At 36.6% G+C, this 20,401-nt stretch overlaps 1 protein-coding gene across 2 annotated transcripts in view; it reads right to left on the reverse strand.

The window, feature by feature from the left end:
- WDR37 (WD repeat domain 37) overlaps positions 1-20,401 on the reverse strand; it is a 50,369-nt gene that overhangs the window by 28,618 nt on the left and 1,350 nt on the right. Inside the window, exons 2-7 of one of the 2 annotated variants that reach the window (XM_064444992.1) lie at positions 16,127-16,158; positions 12,184-12,361; positions 8,192-8,288; positions 5,568-5,663; positions 5,338-5,402; positions 229-364 (exon numbers count right to left, since the gene is read on the reverse strand). In XM_064444992.1, coding sequence (XP_064301062.1) covers positions 229-364; positions 5,338-5,402; positions 5,568-5,663; positions 8,192-8,288; positions 12,184-12,321 — 532 coding nt within the window. In that variant the 5' untranslated portion in view covers positions 12,322-12,361; positions 16,127-16,158. The remainder of the gene's footprint in view (positions 1-228; positions 365-5,337; positions 5,403-5,567; positions 5,664-8,191; positions 8,289-12,183; positions 12,362-16,126; positions 16,159-20,401) is intronic. The other variant, XM_064444993.1, reaches the window with a different exon arrangement.

A 20,401-nucleotide genomic window follows, 5' to 3' on the forward strand; every position in this document is an offset into this window, starting at 1 on the left:
AGTTATCTGGCACCTACTTCAGAAAGATCAACATGGACACCTGAACCTTCTAAAGGTTAAAAGCATTTCAAGGAAACTGCAATTTAAAAATTTTTCAGCTACTGAACTTCTTTAAATCCACCCTTTCAGTGTAGAACTAAATATTCCTGTATGCTTTTGATCTACATTTGCTATAGCTTAGGGTCTAAACCAGAATTTTCTAAAGATTCAAGCAACACAAAACTTTACCAGCAGACGCAGTTCCCAACACGACTGGTTGAGTTTTCGCGACGCTGACATCCCAAATACCATCCCTGTGGCCAACATATTCCTTTACCAGCTGACAGATTGCCCTTGATGTTGTAGTTTTAAAACTGGATACAATCTGAAATAGCAGAGACATCATATATTTTTTTCCATATTAACCCAAGATTAAGTAATTATCTCGCAAACAATAACATAGATACTAAGTTTTTCATAATAACTCTTTCAGTGTTCTGACAGTTCACTATTGTAAAAAATTTGACATTTGATGGTAGGAAGGTGAGTTTGGATACAAACATACCTCTTAATTTCTTTTTTTTTTTTTTTCCTTTTTTAGTAACACCCCCCTTTTTACAGAACGCAAGATAAACTATTCTGTACTACAATAATGCAACCTCACTGGAGTAATGAGTTGTACAAATGCAGTATGCACTTCCCATTCAGTTTGGGTAAAGGATTGTAATTTCAAAAACAAAAACAAACAAAAACCCTCAAAACTTTCCTTGCCTATTCCCAAACAAGCACATCTGATAACTTAAAGATGGTCCATGTTATCCAATGTAAGGTTTTTGAAAAAAATGAACTTATAATTCTAGTAAAATCCAGAAACACTCCCATTTTAAACACTCACTGCTGGTTTTCTTCAAAACTTCACAAAGCTAATGAAATCAAACATTAACCTGAAAGCATATGCCAGTTTACTTGTGTAATAAAGCTTTTTAAAAAAAAAAAAAGATGTCAAACTCATCTAAACATTTGATAAGCACATTCCCTCAAAGTCAATGCTATTAGGGGAAAATAGAGAAGACTCATTAAATCCAAGTTAGTATGTGAGTAAGCAATACCAAATGAAAGGAAGAAAAAGCCTAGCAAAAATGGTAAAACTACAAGGCACTATAGTACAGGAAGGCTGAAAACACTCAATATCTACAAAAAGGAACCGAATTGCAAAAATTCTGCATTTTCAGGTGAAAGGGGAGTGCAATATTAAAAAAAAAAAATCACACACACACAAAATAAAAACAAAATTTAAACAAACCAACCCAAATAAACAAAACCCAACACACACACCCCCCGGCCAAAGTTTGCCTTGCTGGAACACTTCCAGAGACAACTGAAATCAAGAGTGGCGAAAGATGGCTTCAAAAATGTAAAACCGCTACTAAAAATACCCTATTTTACCCCACAAGTCTTGAAGCTCACTACTGTTCTTTCAGAAAGACTGTGAAAAGCTTTGTTACAACTAAAACAAAAAGAAGGCTTCCATTTATCCATGTGTTCCTCTGCATGCAATTATGGGCAGGTATCTATCTGACCAGTTAAGTCAAAACCTTTAAGAGTTTCAACACAAATTACATTAAGACTTATCTACAGCTCAGTAAAAGTTAGAAAATTAATTAAGTCTACATTTCAGATACCATAAACTAAGGTTAAAATCCCATCAGTTTTTGGTATCAAAAAAGAAAGTCTTAAGTATATCATTAAAGCAAATTACTTCCACAAAGGTTTTTAAAAGTTAAAGAATATCTGCAAGAGTATTCCAAATCCTGAGCATGTCAACTTTCCAATGATGAAATGATAATGCCCTATTTGAATTCCAAATTAACAGCTAATATGCATTTCTGTTTCACAGCAGAAGGAACAACCATTAAGGATGCAATGAAAAGAAAATGGGTTAATGGTAAAGATCATTAGTTCAACCATACTGCAGAGTTTCATAGGCCTTGAGTATAATCCTACAGATGCAACTTTCACATTGAATATAGTACTTAAACTAAGTGAAGTCATGTATGAGAAGTGGAACAGCAGAATTAAGTAAACAGTTAAGGACTAATAGAGCACTCGCTCAAATTCCAAACTTGAAGTTTTTCAACTCTCAACCCCACTCTTGAACTATGCTTGCATTCTGTCTTTCTCATGTTGAGTCAAATCCTCATGCAAAAGCTTTCCAGCAGAAACTGTCTCCTACTCATCAACAAGCACAGATTTTCCAAAGCTGCTGAACAGTAGTTTCACTGATCATTTAATGGCAAGGCTGTAAAACTCCTTTTGGAGTATTAGCAGTCTTGAATGAACCCACAGAATACTTCAAGGACACCATCTAACACTAAATATCCAGATATAGATATTTATTTAACATACACTTTTTCTACATGTATTTTTTTTAATTCTTCCTTTCTTTTTTGCTGTCCCTCACTTCACATATCAGTAATTGGATAAACTAGATAGTGTCTGGATTACTTCTTGATTCCTTAACCATACATAAACAACTTTCCAAGAAAGGAAAGGAAATACTTAAATAACAGGCAACTTGCTAAAAAGAGGCCTCTGCACTGCAGAAAGTTCTTAAAATAACTTCAGCAGCTCTCAGGTTATCATACACAAACACAACTATCTTGAGTGTATTTCAGCTTTGTCTGTCCTCTTTCTTAAATCCATGTAGTTTCACATACTTCCTTCTATAGAGATTTGTTAATAAGGAAACAATTGTTTACCATGTAAACAACTGAAAACTGAATACAAATTGAAACAACTGCACGGCAAACAAATAGAAACACTCTGTAAAAATATCTCTTAGGCAGGCAGGACACATCAGAAATAAGAATGAAAACTCAGTCAACTCAGGACCAGCCCAGTAGCATTACACTGACTGATGAACAGAATTTCCTGTGGAGTAATGTTAAGCAGTGAGGTCAAAAACTACATCTTTCAAAAAGTTTTACTCCCTTTAACTGCTGGGTGAAGAAATACCTTCCTTTATTAGTCCTTTTCCTGATCCAAAAGAATCAGAGATCCTGGAGGTTAGTTTAGGATGACGCGAGTTAGATCATTTCAGTTTATTTTAGGATTCTGCATAAACTGTTAACGTTTTCCTGATGTATTAACAACTGTCATAGCCAGGGACTGTTAACATCAGCAATAACATCTTGTTAATATCAAAACATGAGTTTCACATAGCGATTCCTGCATCTACAAACAACTGCAGTTAAATTACAGGATCTTGTCCATTAACATACACAAAAAATTATTTTTAGACTACCAAGCACTAAATCTACTCTGTCTCTTCAGGATTTGGGCACTGGTGGGTAGCCCCTGCTGCCTAAAGCATCCTTTTCTGATATGAGTTTTGCCAACTTAACATTCAGACTCCTAACTCAGCTAAGGGATGAAAAGTATGCAGGTATGGGAATTTCTATGAAGGACTTGAATTAAGCCTGTTTACCTCAGCATTTTCCCCAAGAAAATGAACAGATTGCTTTACTCTTAGCATGTTTTACCAATATTAAAGCAGTTAAGGGTCAGCTTTCTCATTAGAACACACAAATATTTAAAGCTCTTTTCAAAACAAACCTAAACTCTTCGTAGCTTTGCAATCAGAAAAATGTAATCATGTGCAATTACACAAAACAATTGGTTTGTAAAACTTAAGTCTCTTCTAATTACCCACAGGGAAAAAAGAAAAACGTCACACAAAAAAAAACAACCAAAACAAACAAAACAGACTTCTGATAAGTTTTAAATTAGGCATACAGTAACAGTATAAAAGATGGGCTGAAAAGTTGTGATCCACTACTCCACTGAGTTTGTAACACAACCCATTTTTTTCATGAAGAGCATTTTTCATTCAGTGCTCATAAATACAGACATTAGAATTTCAAAGCTCTTGAACTCCTAAAACTCTTCAAATATTCTCTCAGATAGCATATTAGGGAACTCGAACTCCATCCAATCACAATACAGACAGAAAGATCACAGTTTGTTAGAAACTTAGTCTCTTTGTGGGTCAAGAGACAAAAACTTGCAGCTTTGACTGTTCTGTGTAGGAAGGAAGAATCGGTCATAACAAAGCCACTCCCAAGAAGCACAGAGTGGTTTCAAAGAACAAACTGGAGAGAGATGCTCTCAACTTTATCATTCCCCTCAGCTCTCCTCTCTATCCCCCGGTAAACTCTGATTCAAAGTTGTGGAAAGAAATATATCAACACATTCAAACATCTGCTAGTTATCAATTGATATAAGAGATATGTATGATACCTATAGTAAGGTATTAAATACTTCATGTTCCACTACTCCTGACTACTTTGCTGTGCATGCGTATCAGAACACCAGGAAGCAAGAGAGTTACCCAGGAGTCTCCACCCCATACTTCCCAGCTTCCCACACTGAAGTTGCAAGGTCTGCCTGCCTTGCCCGGGAAAGAACATAAGCACTACACTGCAAGCAAGTAAAAGACAACAAGCATTCACAACAGCCTTAAAAAAAAAGACAAACAACAAAACAAAACAAAAGAAACCCAACAACAACAAAAACCCCAACACTACACTAGAGAAAGTCCTAATTCATTACACTAGAGAAAGTCCTAATTCATAACTACTTAGTAGGTGTACTAATACTATATTGTCCCTGTTAATATTATGCTGTCCCTATTTAAGTGGTCTGATTAAAGAATTCCTAAGTCATTAACTTACGTTAAAATATCAGGAAATGACCCTGAGATGGGGCAGAAAGAGCATCAAGTAAACTCTCTTCAAAAATTGAGTCAGACGTGCAAAATGAAAAACATCAGAAAGGCTAACTGCGCTGAGACCAGGCAAAAAAAGATCACTAGCTACTAATTTAGAAGGCATGCAGTGTAAATGAAACAAACCATTCCAGTCTCATAGCTAAAAAATAAAAATAATTTTTTAAATCCACAAATACCTATAATAGTACACATAGATGCCTACTTAAATCCCCACTTCAACTGCAATACTCAGATCTTTATTCAAAAATTCGCTACCAAGTTCTCTATTTTCCTCATGAAATTGAATTTTTTTTGTTCTTTTTACAAGAGTAATCCCATATACACACGTATGCACACACTGTCTCCCCTCCAACATTCATTCTTTAAAAAAGGTAAGCAATTATTGTAAAAATGTCATATAGTCTGGTTGAAGTGGTGGGTAATTGAGGAATCCAAGGTAAAGGTACTGTTCCTGAGGGGGCAGGTTTACTTAAAGAACAGCACTACTCAGCTTAAAGAAACCACAATTTACAACTTAAAGACAGCACGTTAGTACCCATTGGTGAGTAGAGGTTTAATTTGTCTCATACCTTGCTAGTAGATGCCTTGTAAGTTGTCTTTAATTTCTGAGAAAGCTGACTGGTACTATGACTGGCTGTTGAGAGAAATAAATTCAAAGGAAGATATTACAAATACAGTATTAGCTTATTTGTATAGGTAACTGGTATTAATTCCCTTCAGTAAGATTCTACGTTTTGGCCAAAGAACACACAAAGTAAATTCAAAAATACTAGTTTAGGATTCTCTGTGGTTCTCTTACCTTTTGTTTTCAGTTGTCCCTTGCTCAGTTCAGCTCCATCAATTGCCTGTCCTTCAGCTGCTAAACGCTCATTCAGTGTATCAATCTCTCTACGTACTAACAGCAACAAAAATTCGCATTAACACAAAAATTTGAGTATCATTAACATACTAAAGAATTGTTATGGTTGCTAAGTAATCTATTTTATGCTAAGGACAAGAAAAGAGATCAACTGTGATTTTATAAAAGCAAGTCTTACCAAGACATAAACTAAGAGGCATGCTGAATTTTCCACATATCAACCTTGACCCAGATTCCAAGGAAAGTATTAGTGGCTTCTAATTACTGTTACTTTTACTAATAAACGTGGCTAAGAATTAACAAAACAGCTTCTGTGAAATACATGGCACACCTGTATTGAACTGAATCCAACAGAAGACAAAACCTGCAGCATCATAAATATTTTAGCTACCGAATTCATATGTCGTTTATTGACAAAGATTTTATTAATCACAAAATAGTGTTCTCCCCTGAATGCCTGTCTACTAAGAGTTTCAGTAAGAAAGGCAGTGCAGCAAATGTATATTTTTATACTTTGAAATACATTTAAAAATGTAGAATGACATATACATTTTACATGTGTTTTAGAAACACTAAATACAATTACAATATTTTCATTGTACATCAGACAAAGCGTGTATTTGTCAAAAGAATACGCTTTTCTGTCAATTATTTATAACTCTCACCAGTGCTGTTTCAACACAAGACAGAGTGACAGCACAGCTAAACTAAATCAGGTACTCATACGTTATTTCCAGTGGCTGGCCTGGTTTAAAGTTGCTAAACTTCATTTTATAAAAAATATTTTCAGTGACTTATACTTTTTTCTCAAAATCTGGGCTGACACTCTAAGTGTTCTCCTCAGGTGAAATCTTATTGAGATGCTTTAAACAAGCAGTTTTTCAGTGTTCTTGAGAGTAAGTCTAGGTCTGCCTTTCCACAAATTCTTTAAAAAAAGTAATTCACTCCCAGGCTTTAAAATATGGGAGAATGTGACCTCTCAGGAGTATGATTCTTTCCATTTCTGAGAAGTTCCCTGAACTCTCAGTTCTAAGCACTAGGAAAGTCAGTTTACACTTCCATACCACATCCAAGTGCTTGAAATGAGCAAGATTCTCTTTCCTGTGTTCCCAGTCACATAAACCTAAACTTTTATAAAACACAGACAATATGAAAGAGAAGTAGGCAAAGAGACAGGCTTGTAGTAACAGATGACTGAAACAAACAAGGTAGGTGGATACAAAAATTGCCTGAAAGGAATAAGACTGATGCCTGGAAGGGATAAGAAAAGGAAGAAACTAGAAATAAGTTGTAATAAGGGAAAAGGAGTGTATGAAAAGCCAGGGAGGAAAAACATGAGATTCTCTACGTACAGTAACCACAACACTAATGTAGGAATTAGACCAAGAACAAAAGAAAAATAACAGACTGAGCATCAGAAGACAAAAATTTATAAATTATCAGGGGGTGGAAAGAGATCACAAAGGCCAAGAGTGAACTAGAACTGTGAGGTGAAGAAGGAAGGTGCAGAAGAAACAGAATAATCATACTCTGGAGTCTACAGCCAAATTCACCACTTGTTTTCTGACAAACATTTTTTAAGTTTGGGGTGGGGAGTGGGGGGTGGGTCCCTACTTTTCTTTCTACAAGCCAACCTCTCACCAGGAGGCTGAGAACCCTGTTCAAATTGTCACTAAAAAAATGTGTAGTGTTGATGATAGCCTTTAACCAACACAATCTCAGGTTTTAAGGGAATAAAAAGCCAGCATGTTTTCAAAAAGCACTCAAGAATGTTTGTATTTTTTTAATCAATGTGACTGTTTGGTTTAACTGTGGGAACAGATTAGGTGTGAAAAGGAATTCGACTTGGAGCCAAATCAGGGAGATTCTACAATTCAGAAGCCACGCAACACAGCTTCCTAAATCCAGTAAGGAAAAGTGAGCAGAGGCTTTATTGTATGACTGCCTGCATTACTTACTTCGGATCCTCTTGCATCACCTCGGATCACTTACTCTACCATATGACTGCACTGTTATTTGTTTAAGGACATTTTCTGCAGGTACACCTGGAACTTTTATCTGAATGCTCAACTTCAAAATTCATTAACAGCTGCAGGTGCTGGTTATGCAACGTACCGTTATGATCTAAAACCACCTCATTTTACACTTTTTCAAGTAAGACACTTTTCCAATTTTATTTACTAATATTACATCATTAAAATTAAGCCTGTAAATATACAACAAAGACACAAACTTCAATGGCTGAACGGAGTTACTGCAAGACTAACATGGTACATACCAGAGCCTACAAGGACAAGAAGTCAGCCACTTCACTTTCTTTGCCTAAGAGTCAAGGACAATGACGCACATTGGTTCTCACTACTTGTGTCAAAGAGTTAAGAAAGTGATTTTTCTGAAAAGGTACAAACCCCATCTTTGGCTACAAGGTCAAAACAATTCTTAAACTCCTCACAGAAAAGCTACAGGAATTACACTATAGTATCCAAGGTAAGCATCTCAATTAGCACTATTATATCCTAAATCCAAACAAGTTATAAGTTGCTGGGAAAAAATAAGATACTCACATTCCAAATTTTCAATATACAGGTTTTCAAACTCCCGCTCTATTTGTCCAAAAAGTTCAAGGAGTGTATTCCGGACAGAAGATGGTAGTTTAGAATCCTAGAAAGCAAAATATTGGTGTTTATATTTTTCTTTACATATATTTTATGTAGTTACCCTTCAATCAAACTGATTTTAACAGTTCTCTCTATCTCCCAGCAAGGAGGGAAATTAAAACTACTAGTGTAGAACACAAAACAAAAAGCTCTGTGCATCATAAAATTATTAATTTTACATACTCTTTCAAGGAACAGAATTCAAGTCATCTGTGAGATGGGGGGTTTTTTTGTTTTTACTAGAGATAAATTATAAAACCAGGATACACATACAGCTCATTAAAAAAAAAGGTGGAAAAAAAATTATAATGTAACGTCAAGGTGCTTCCAGTTCAAGAAGAAAGAATACCTTTGGTTGACAAAGTAATTCAGAAGTTGACTATGCATTGGGTTAGGAAGTTGTCATCACAAAGCACTTTATTACCAAAGCTTGAGACAAACTAACCTTTTACACATATTTTTAACATCTACCTAGTTTTGTCACTAACCACAACTAAGTGTAAAGGAAACTGCAACTTCTAACCCTTCCCTCCTCAGATACTATTCAAGCATCTCCTCTTCATAGAAAGTATTCTGAAGCAAATTCACAGAGGGCTGATTTTTTTCTTCAGCATAATCAACACAGCAATTCCAAGGCACAAAACCAAGAGGTAATAAAACCACTAACACAGGATTTATATGATCTGAGCTCAATACGTAGCTTGACCAGTAGTTTCTGTTGGCAAGTTATTTAGATTTCATTCATCTGCCTGTAAAACAGAGATCAGCACCATATTTTCCCTGAACAAATGCATACTATATCCAAAACAAGTAAGTACTGATTTCTCTTGGGAGTCAAGGTTGTCGCTATATTAATAACTCTGTTATCAAACACTACTGAGCAGAGTGAGTAAAGAGAAGATAACTGGCTGCAATATATTGAGAACCTAGTACTAACAAACGCCTTTAAATTTAAAGCTACCAAAAAATGGCAAATTAGAAAGGAGTAAATTCAGTCATTATTCTAGTAACTACAATCAATCAATCTACTGCAAGTATAGATGAAAGGATGAACTGTTCTTGCTCACTACATAAATAAAATTCTATTATACCTGTTCTATTATTCTTCAGTTGCTGGTGGACCACAATATTTAAGTTGGCTTACTGCACTTATTTATCTAGGTAGCCAGCTATAAACTTTTCTTTTAAAAGAATTTTCCACTTAACTGAGCCTTACTCTAACAATGAAAAAGCTCAACTACTCCTTTGTAGCATATCTAACCCGTCATCTCAGAATTCAGTAAGACAACATCTTATTACTGGACAAACCTGTAACTAATGCAGCTGTATTCAAAAACTGGGAAATATCTATGCAAGGAAACAAGTTACTAAACTTCAAAGTGAAATTAACATGGTTATCATATATACCATATTATTAATGTATCAATGTTCATCTATCAAATATCCAGCAAATGTGCCTATCAGCAACATCTATTTTTTTTTAAAAAAAGCAAACATATGTAATTTCAAAACCTTGAAGTCATCAGCTATGAGCAAAGAAAGAAAACTGAGTCAGCTTCTGCCACAGCACAAACCACTATTTCAGGTCTAGAAGTACAGAAGCAGCATTACTAGAAGGGGAGTACAAACGTTAGCACAAGACACCACCCAAATTCAAGTGAACGTCATTATTCAATGCAAGTTTAAGGATGATTGTAAGCATAAATGTTTTGTTCTTTACTGTTCCAGCAAACCTAAACCAAAAGAAATTGGTTCTATTCCTAGACACTGGCTGAATTACAATGAAGCCTGTGCATACTAGCCATCAGAGGGCAGCAGGCACCTTCCACCAAGTCAGCATCTAAACAACCAGAATTTAACCTCACTCACGTTTTGTTCCCTACTGTCAAGATGACTGTCTTCAGAAACAATTAGAAAAGCCTATCATGATCCCAATTTTAAAAGTTATTTCTGAATATCAGTTTTAAAGAGAAGAGCAAGAGAAACCACTAATTGCCATGACACTGAGCACATCTGCTTTGTGCATAATTCATTTTTACACCAGTTTCACAGCTACTTTAAGCTATGGCACTGTGCAGACAAAGAAGTGGTACTATGCTCCTTATGTCCCCCTAGGATATTCCTCTCCACATCTTCATCTGCCTCGCCCTTGAGACAGTACTTTTGTTCACGCATTCACAGTCAACCAGAACGTGAAACAGATCCTGATTGAAACCACCTTGAAACAGAATTGATTTAACAATACTATATAAATGAAACACTATTAAGAGAAACACTGAAGTTAGAAGATTTCTGATTCAATTACCCAGTAACTCCATACAGCAAGGTTATGAAAGAAACTAAGTTATCCTACAACTTTCAAAACAGAAAAGGAGATGGAGGAAAAGTTTTCAATCCACTTCTCAGAGACTGAAAGCATAAGCAAATCTACACCTGTCCTAAAGTATCCAGCATAGTAACACATCCACTTCCTCTACTCTCTTTAAAGTTAGCATTATTTAAATTAGCTTACTAAAATACCATGTAATAATGTTTATCTGCAAAAATACTTATCTAGATCTCATGTTGTTTACAGCTCCACTGTGAAGGGGCATTAATACTCTCTACTCAATACAATCTGCCACTGGCTGTTCAAGGTTAAAGGTCAACAAAATTAAATAAGATGCATAAAACATTTAAAACATTTACATATTTCAGCATAATGCACTTACAGATTTTACTACAAAATACTAAAACAGCTTAAAATTTCGGTTTACTGCACAGAACTGACAGCATGCCTTGACCTCTCAGATGCCCTTCATTCCCTTCCTGAAGTAATGCTGTAATAGTCCAAATGCCTGAACAGTTTTCTATCCAAGTATTTACATTCTCCAGCTTCCAGATGACTAGAAGCAACAACTTGGGCTGTTAGTTCCCAGAGAACTAATGCTGTAATTTACTGAATAATAGATTCAATTTTTTAAAAATTTAAAAATATGTCACAACAGTGAGAAAACACAAGGTCTTCCCTCTAGAGTATCTGCAGAGTCCGGAAAGGGAGGTTTCTCATAGCCAAACACTGTTAGTATTTCAAACTACCTCTCTGATAAAAATCAAGTTTTGCATCATCTTTGCCAGGCCCTCATTAACATTGCATAGTCAATTATACAGTAGTTTTCAAACTGATATTTGCTTATCTTAGGCAGCACTACTTCAAACACTTCCTATAGGAGCTTTACCTACAGTTAATATTGTTAGGTGAAACGCTCCAAGTAGCTCCAGATTGTGTCCACTACACAGATTGACACGATTAAGAAAATTACAGAAGTTTGTGGCTGTTGTTCTTTCCCTTAAGTTTAATACACAGAAGATCATACCTTCATGTGAGCCAAATTAAAAAAAAAAAAACAAAACAACCAACCACAAACAAAAATTTGTCAGTTCATGGCTCTGTCAAGCAGGCAATATTTATTTACTTTATGAAAAGGAATGCAGACCAGTGTTCCCACTAACACCTTCCCTACCAGAATTGTAATAACAAATATTTCAGTTTATTCATATTCCTGGGTTACTATTAATCCAAATTCAAACTTATGAAATCAAGAAAAAATCTTCAACCTTAAGTGGGGGAAGGGAGGTGCAGCAAAACAAATAGGCTGTTTCTTCGTAGTTCTTCATGGTTTTATCGGTCACATAAGAATACACAAAAGCCAATAAAAAGCTCCACAGGTCTGAACACAACGTGAAACGTTGTCAACATCCACGTCAATAGTCTCCAAAGACAGCACTTAGAAGCAAGAAAGTCTGCTCTTCCTGCAGCTTTACTGGACATATTTCATTACTTACGTTTATTTAATTTCTTCGCACAGAAAACTCAAAGAAGTTACAGATGTTACCCAAGGAGCAGTGTACTATCTTACCTGCCCTTCCAACATGTCTCTCTGCAGTCCTGCCCGTTCTTGCTCAGAACTGTTGGTTCTTCGGATTGAAAGACTGTGCGATTTACGTTTCTGCTTGGCTTGGCGAGCAGATGCACAACTTCCACTTTCTATTGGCATTACTTCAAAAAAACAGCTTCACAGAGGCTCCTATGATAAACTAAGGACAAGCATTACACATTACAAATTGCTTTGCCAAACTAACCAGAGTTTAAAATTTTTTTCTCAAAATAGAAATATTTAGTTGTACTAAATTTCGGAGTTGTTTGGGGTGTCATTAAGAAGAAGGGATCCCTATTACTTACAGCTATTCTTGAAACAACATTAAGTTCAAAATCACATACGCATATACGTAAATAAAGTGGAATCACTTCTGCATTACATATTCATTAGCTAACAAACCTCCACAAAAGGAAAATTAATTCCACTACCTTGCTCATTTTGAAGAACACTAGCAGAGACAGCCCCAAAACGCTTCCAGGAAACAACTATTATGCATACTGTATTTCACTGAAATGCATGCAAAATTAAAACCCAGCTGGAAAATGAAAGCAAACAGACATGATAATTTAGGGACACTGTCAGGTTAAAAATGTATTATGCAGCATTAAGTGTTAGTATACAAAATTTAGTAGTTGTGCTTGTTCACACATAAGCAGAAATTAATTTTGATTATGGAAAACTACTTTCCACCATTTTTGGCAGCTCATGGTTTCACTCTCTTGGATAGTAAGAGCACCCATGAACTTATGGGAAGAGTGAAAGTGCACCTGACTTACCAGGTTGTTATTTTTGACAGCTTGTTAAAGCCAAATACGCATTTTAATATCCTTAAAAACACCTGACAGTATCACCAATTAATATTACCATGCATGATCTACTGCTTTCCCTGTTTAAGAAAAATCAAATTATGTTTGATTTCTTGCATGAACATGGAGAATATGTTCTTTACTGTCAAAATCTTATTTTTTACAAATATTTAATTACTGGATTCCTTTTTTAGTCAAACCTGATAGTCAACAGAAATTATTTTTATTTTCATGAGGTACCAGTTGTCAAATATTCCAAATGTTTTAAGATTGATTATTCAAAATTTTTCAATTGTGAACATTGAGAACAAAATAAAAATTCATTCTCCAGCATAAATGACTTCTCAAACAACAATTACAACTCAGAATAGCTGCAATAGTCTGCAAGAGAAATAGGAGAGCAGAGTTGGCAAAGCTAACAAGGCAACTGAGCTTCCTTTCAGATACGTTGATCAGAGAAAATTTAAACCAAACCCAGGGCCACTTCCAATTTAAGATCCGCCAACACACTAGATCTCAAGCTAGGAATGAGCACCGTTGCTATTAACAAGAGTAGGCATTAACCAGTTCGGTGGTTTCTGAAATGGTATTTTCAGCTTTTTAACACATCATAAAGCCAAGGAAAAGCATAGCTTACTAAAAACACAGAATGTGCTGTGAATAAAACCACCTTTAAATTTGCTTTGGTTTTTATATCACAAAATGGAAATATATAAGGATATTTAAATTTATATCAAAATAAGACTAGATTTAGTTAAGGTTTTGATGCCCATCCATCCTCAAATTTTCTCATTAAAAAAACCTTGGTATTCTAATTAGTTTTTGGAACACCCAAGTTCCAGTAACCTGACACCAATTCCACAGCGAATCGAAAATAAAATTCGGGTTGCACTGGTATCTTGTACTGCACTGAAATTATTTTGCTCATTTCCTCTGGACTCTGCACAGTCCTCTCCTGCCCCTAATCCCATCAGAGCTTTTCATGTGTGATTAACCAGTAGTAACTAATTATCTCTGTTCACAAATTAAAGAAGAGAAAGAACTACCATTGGGTAGTTTCTTATTTCACTAGATTTCTTTTTTCACTGTGGCTGGATTCCTCTGCCATAGAAAGACATGACTGAAATTATAAAAAGCCCATCCCATAAACCAGTTATTGCCAATTTTCTGGGCTTCACTAAGTATCTTCCTGTTCCTGGACATATGGTCAACAATTAGGAACAGGTTTTCAGTGCTCATCACATTTCTGTTTCTTTTCAAAATATGATCAGATCCCAAACACATGCATCTCCTCCTCTCTTCCACGCTCCTTCCTATCTCCCTTGGGAACCGCTCTTTCAATGGCTTTCAGTTTAATGGTTTCTGCAGCGTTTGGATTACTTTTTAAGGCCCAAAGCACCAAATTCTGTGTGCACACACAGATGCATTAGAGTTTTATATCTATACGAACACATAGTTACATATAATCACATAAATCAGTTAACACTGTTTCACTTAAGATCTGTGGGGGAAAAAAAATTGTCATTTCTAATTCCCGCCAGATACAGCTCCTGAGCTGTAGTTATACACAGAGATGTTAATATAGTTTATGCCTTACCAGGTGTTGTTTTAACTATGTTAATTTCCATTTGCCCTCTGCTTCCAAGCTACTTCATTTTAGAGGACTTTACCAAGAAACACTCTTTTCTGGATTATTTCATAGAATCATGGAATAGTTTGGGTTGGAGGGGACCTTTAGAGGTCATCTAGTCCAACCCCCTGCAGTGAGCAGGGACATCTTCAACTATATCAGGTTGCTCAGAGCCCCAGCCAGCCTGACCTTGAATGTTTCCAGGGATGGGGCCTGGGCAGCCTTTCTGGGCAGCCTGGGCCAGGGATCCACCACTGTTGTCATAAAAAATTCTTCCTTTTATCTAATCTAAATCTAACCTCTTTCCGTTTAAAACCATTACCCCTTGCCCCATTGCTGCAGGCGCTGGTAGAAAGTCTTGCTCTTCCTCATAAGTCCCCTTTAAGCACAGAAAGGTGTTCCATCCCTCTGATAACTTTTGTGACCCTCCTTTGGACCCGCTCCAACAGGTCCATGTCTGTCTTGTGCAACTGGCTACAACTGGCTTTCCGGGCTGCAAGCACACATTGCTGCCTCATGTCTAATTTTCATCCCCTGGTACCCCCCAGTCCTCTGCAGGGCTGCTCTCAATCCCTTCATCTTCCCGTCTGTATTGATACTGGGGCTTGACCCAACCCAAGGTGCAGGACCTTGCACTCGGCCTTGTTGGCTTTCATGAGGTTCGCATGGGCCCACTCCTCAAGCCTGTCATGGTCCCCCTCGTTGCTACCCCTTCCCTCACGCAAATCAGCTGCACCGCTCAGTACCCGTACATACAGGTTTGGTAGCTGCACATTCTAGCATGTAGAATTTAAAGGGACACAGTCAAATGCATGAGACTGCATTTTTACAGAGTGAAATTCTCACATTAACTACACAAAACTTTCCACTTTCATAGCTCATAAGCAAACAGAAAAGATTAGGTAAGAAACACCTCCGCTAATGTATCTATTTGGTAGCGGCACCTCACCTGCAGCCAGTGTCACTGACAGCAATTGCACTTTCCTCATGCACCAGCATGACCACATCACTCATGCACTGTTCTGGAGAGAGCAAGCATGCACGCTCTTCCCCAGGCTCTGCAAGAGGGTGCACACAGCCATAACAAAGCTGCAACCAGAGAGGCAACAAGCAGGCATGTGCATACAGAGGAAAGAGAAGCCGAAGGGGACTAGCTTCACTGCTGTTTAATATTATTCTGAATTCCACCAAATAGCCTCGTAAACTTCCAGTGAGGGAGCAATAATTAAAGAGGTTTTAGTACCAGGATGTAAATTCAGTTTAAAAAAGTGACCGTGTCCCTTTAAACATTTGACTTCACTTTGGCAATTTCAGAACTATTTTGCTGCTAACTGCAACAGTAAGAAGCTATAGGTTTTTCAAACATAGATTTCACAAAACAGATCCTTGGCAATATGATGCTAAAAAATTAAATAAATAAGGTGCTCATTTCTAGCAGTTACCTGATTCCCCTTATTACATAAGGTTTTCAAACAATGAAAATTACCTGTCCAGAATATCAGTGTCATGTTACATATCCTATGAAAACCATATTAAATATTGATTAGTGAAACAGTCAGTAGTATACAAACCAGTCAAAGTCTTTCACATTTTTGAAACTTTTGTAGTTAGAAGACACTAAACAACAGGAAGGAGGGATGAGGGAAAACATCAACACAAGTCAAGGGTAAGCACCAAATCCCAGTCAAATGTAGTAAGAAAAAAAGGCTTCAAAACAACCCACTATGCATTGTTAGTCAGATGTAGTTAATCGTAACTTGAGTGTTACAAATGGCTTCTGAGAAGATAAATTCATTAAATTCACTTTCCTCCTTCTTAGCAATTCTACAAGTAGGATGAAAAATCATGAGGAAGTATGGGACTCTTGTTTCCTGAACCAAATAAAACTGAATTCACAAAAGCTAAAAATTAGCAATCAAGAGTAAAGAAAGCTGAACAAAAGTACTTTCAGCGAAAAAAAGAAAAAAAAAAACAGAAAGGAGGAAGAGTGTTGTATTACTAAACTATATTCAATAAGGGTGGCAGTTCACAAGTACTGTATTATTAAAAAGTGAGCTTATGAGACATACTGAGCTTTCTGCTCAACAGTTTTGGAAAATGCTACATTTGCATAGTGTTCTTCACACAGCGGTCTGTCAAAACCTCAAGAGAATGGTACCAAATGAATTTCTGACAAACTCAATCAGAAGAAGTAGGGGAGAAAAATGTGACCTAGAAAACATCTAGACCATAGGTGATTACTCCTTTCTGAATGCAAAGGTATTCGGTATTTCAGTTATGCTGTTTAATTAAACTTACAGCATATTTTACAGTGTGTTAAATTAAAGTTCTGCCACCTACCTTTCTGTAACAGATGTTACTATGTATTCAGTCACAGGAAATATTTCAGAGTAACAGTAAAGAGCAGATGTGTAACCAATTGCTGTTTTATTCAGCTACAACAGAGAAATGGCACCAAAAGTGCACACACTGGTCTTACTAGACTTAAAAATTCGCTGCAGCAGTCAACTAATTCTACTTGCCTACTTCTACTCTTGAACACGGAACAAGCAGGCTGCTGAAAGAATACCTGGGGTATGCATGCTGCTGAAGCCAGGGACAAAATCTGTTTTAAGAAGCATCAGAGCACAGACAGAATGGCTACAGTATTGCATTTCCTTTTTTCCTTTTTTTTTTTGTTCAAGACAACACACAAGTCTGGAAAGGGAAAGCATCAGGAAGTTGAAGCAACATCTCTTACTCAAGATCTCCCTGCTCCATTTTGTTTAGAGTTTAGCAATAGCAATACTTACTATTTAGAGGATTGTTTAAAAACAAAACAAAACCAAACCAGGAACAATTTTACTCTATTTGTGTGCTCTTAAATCTTGTCTCAGGTCTTTCATTTTCAAACATGGTTCAGAAGAAAATTTCAGTAGATACTACATAAGAAATAGAGGCTTTTTACAATAGTAACTTGTCCTGTGTAACATTAAAACCTTAAGATACAAAGATGCCAATTAACATGGGGGGGGGGGGGGAGGGTTTCACAAAGAGGGGAGGGAAAGGAGAAAGAAAAAAGAACAATTACAGTTATTAAGTCCTTAATTACATGTAACTGGGTTTGACAGCATTAGTCATAAGCTAAGGGAATTTAAGTATCAAAGTACACCACTACATTCTTTATTAATATGCAAAGAAATCAACTTTAAAGGAGTAAAACTTCCATTTTGAGGTCTTCAGTGAACCATGTTTCAAGGATGCTGTACATTCAAGTACCATTAATTCAATGCAAGCTCCAAGAATACAGCACACCTGAGAAAGATTAGGCTAAACAGACTTTGTATGACTAGTTGTTTTTCTAAAGAGAAATATTTTGGAAACAAAACCATTCCAGATCATCACAGATAATGCTAGAACCACTGGTAAGTGTGCTCAAACCTTATGAAAGCCATTCAAGCATAACAACGTTAATTTTTTTTCTAAATTTAGTGCAGCATACTTTCAAAGAAAACTGGACGTTCCTCAACATGTAAGAGAGGAAAGCATCCACCACTGAAAAGGTGACAAGCTCCCTTCGACCGAAAGCATAGTAAAGAAGCTTCACCAATGAATTTTAGGTATGTTATACAGCTGGAAATCACAATAAGAGCTTTAATACATTAGTAAGTACCTGCTCTGAGCAAGCTTCTAACACCATCATCGAAGCATAAGTCAGCCCGGTTCTGCTGTTGGCAAGCTTCAATTTTGCTAATTCAACTATGTCAGCAAATGCTGCAACCACACCAAAATGCAGCGCAGACCTAGCCTGCCAAACAGTCTACTTAAAGCAAGAAATTATACTCTCAACCATGCAGACTTATTTTAACTAATATTAAGCAAAAATAATCATCAAACTTGGATTTTTTTTTTTTAATTTAGAATGTAGAAGAAACCTGCCGGGGTCCACTAATGAGCATCAGACCATGACCTGTTACAAGAAATCACTGATGTCCTGAAAGCATACAGCTTTCCTTTGTGCTCTGTGCCACCTATGCTCACTGAGCGTGCTCACTGTTTCAACTAGTTTAAATGGTACACAGTACAATATGATCTTACATTTAACACTAGTTAGTTACCTGTAAGTATATATTATACCTTGTTTTATTAATAGGTATTGATAAGCTGACTTCATTGAAGAGTTCAACAGACAGCATCAGGTCCTGCTAAATTACTTACTACTGGCTAAATCCTAAAACATGTTTGAAGGCTTCTCCATTTCCTTAGCTGTTTCACAGACATTTTTGCTCCCATTCCTGTATTAGCAAATCCCTAATAACTTAGAAGCAGTCTATATGCATGCACCGGTATGCAAATTCGAGACCTGAGGGTGAGGAATCCTAAGGAAGTTCAAGAGCAAAGGTGGTTTAACCAGGTATTTGTTTAAGGAAGCACTGCACCACATTCAGAGGCCAGAATCCTACTGTGCTAGTCTCTAAACAAACAATATTTAGGTACTTATTACCAATATACTAGATAAATTGCTATTATGCTTTTACGCAAGCAGAGTGACCTCTAATGTCATTGTTCTTCATCTGGGAACATATTACTTGCTACTAAATTAGAATCCTTTGCTGCTTAAAGCATCAACAAAAGCAAGTAACTTTGACATTAACTGTAATACATTTAGCAAGCTTTTCTGAGGCACCAATAAATATCCTTTGTACAGCACATTCTTCAAACATTTCCTCATATGGCCTACCACAGAGAACTAACAAATCCTCCAACAACACGTGTAACAGCACTGCAAGTACCCAGTCCTTCCATCTTGAAACACTGAGACATTCTCAAAATAGTCAGTGGGTATTACTCAAGGATAAGAAAATAACAAATCACTCTCATTTGTAAGGAGACCATCCCAATTCCTGTCCATTCCTCAGTGGTCACTTGTAGAGTACTAACAAACTCTCCCTGCAGAGGTCTGAAGTGGTGGCCTCCATAACAAGCCCCTCACCCTGGCCTTCACCTCACAAAACAAGCTACTAGTCTTAGCTCCTAGACCTAAAAATTCCATGACATAAAATGATCCAAATCTCATCTCAAATGTATAAAATGCAATACCAGTTACCTTCGCCTTACTTGACATATACTAGTTCTGGCTTGCAACTTCTGGATTTTGTAGAAGTAAGCTCTTCTTTTAAGAGACTATCACCACACTCAATATTTCTCCCATGACTGTACCAACAGTCTCAAGCACTTCAGTCCACACAGGAGACTGCATCCTTTAAACAAGTCCTAAATTTAAAAGAAAGATGGTGGAAGGGCATGTCTACATTAGAGGGACAGTGTCGTCTTAGAAAGAGTTACCTTGAGATTTAACATGGTAAACCTAGTTTAGAGACAAGTGTACATGTAAACCACCAGTATTTAAAAACAAAACAAAAACCCCAAACAACCCACCACCACATTACAGCAGCCTCTGCCTTAAATTCTAATGTTTGGTGCAGGCACCTTTTCTTATAATAATTGCCCAAGTCCACAACACACAAAGCTACATTTAAAGTTATTACAAGACACATTAGGGCTCACACACACACACACAAGATCATATCTAATGTAACCTACTCATTAGAAAACATACTTGAGGATCTTGAGGTTACCAGCTCACTTTCAGAAATATCACATAAGAAACACCAACAGCAGGCTTGCTTGGAAAACAGTTTCAGAAATTTGCTCAAGGAGAAATATACTGCTGTGATGTTGCAAAATGGGTGCCTGAACAATAGACGTTTGTACACTTTCA

This window comes from Phalacrocorax carbo, chromosome 2, assembly GCF_963921805.1.
Source record: "Phalacrocorax carbo chromosome 2, bPhaCar2.1, whole genome shotgun sequence".
NCBI lineage: Eukaryota > Metazoa > Chordata > Aves > Suliformes > Phalacrocoracidae > Phalacrocorax > Phalacrocorax carbo.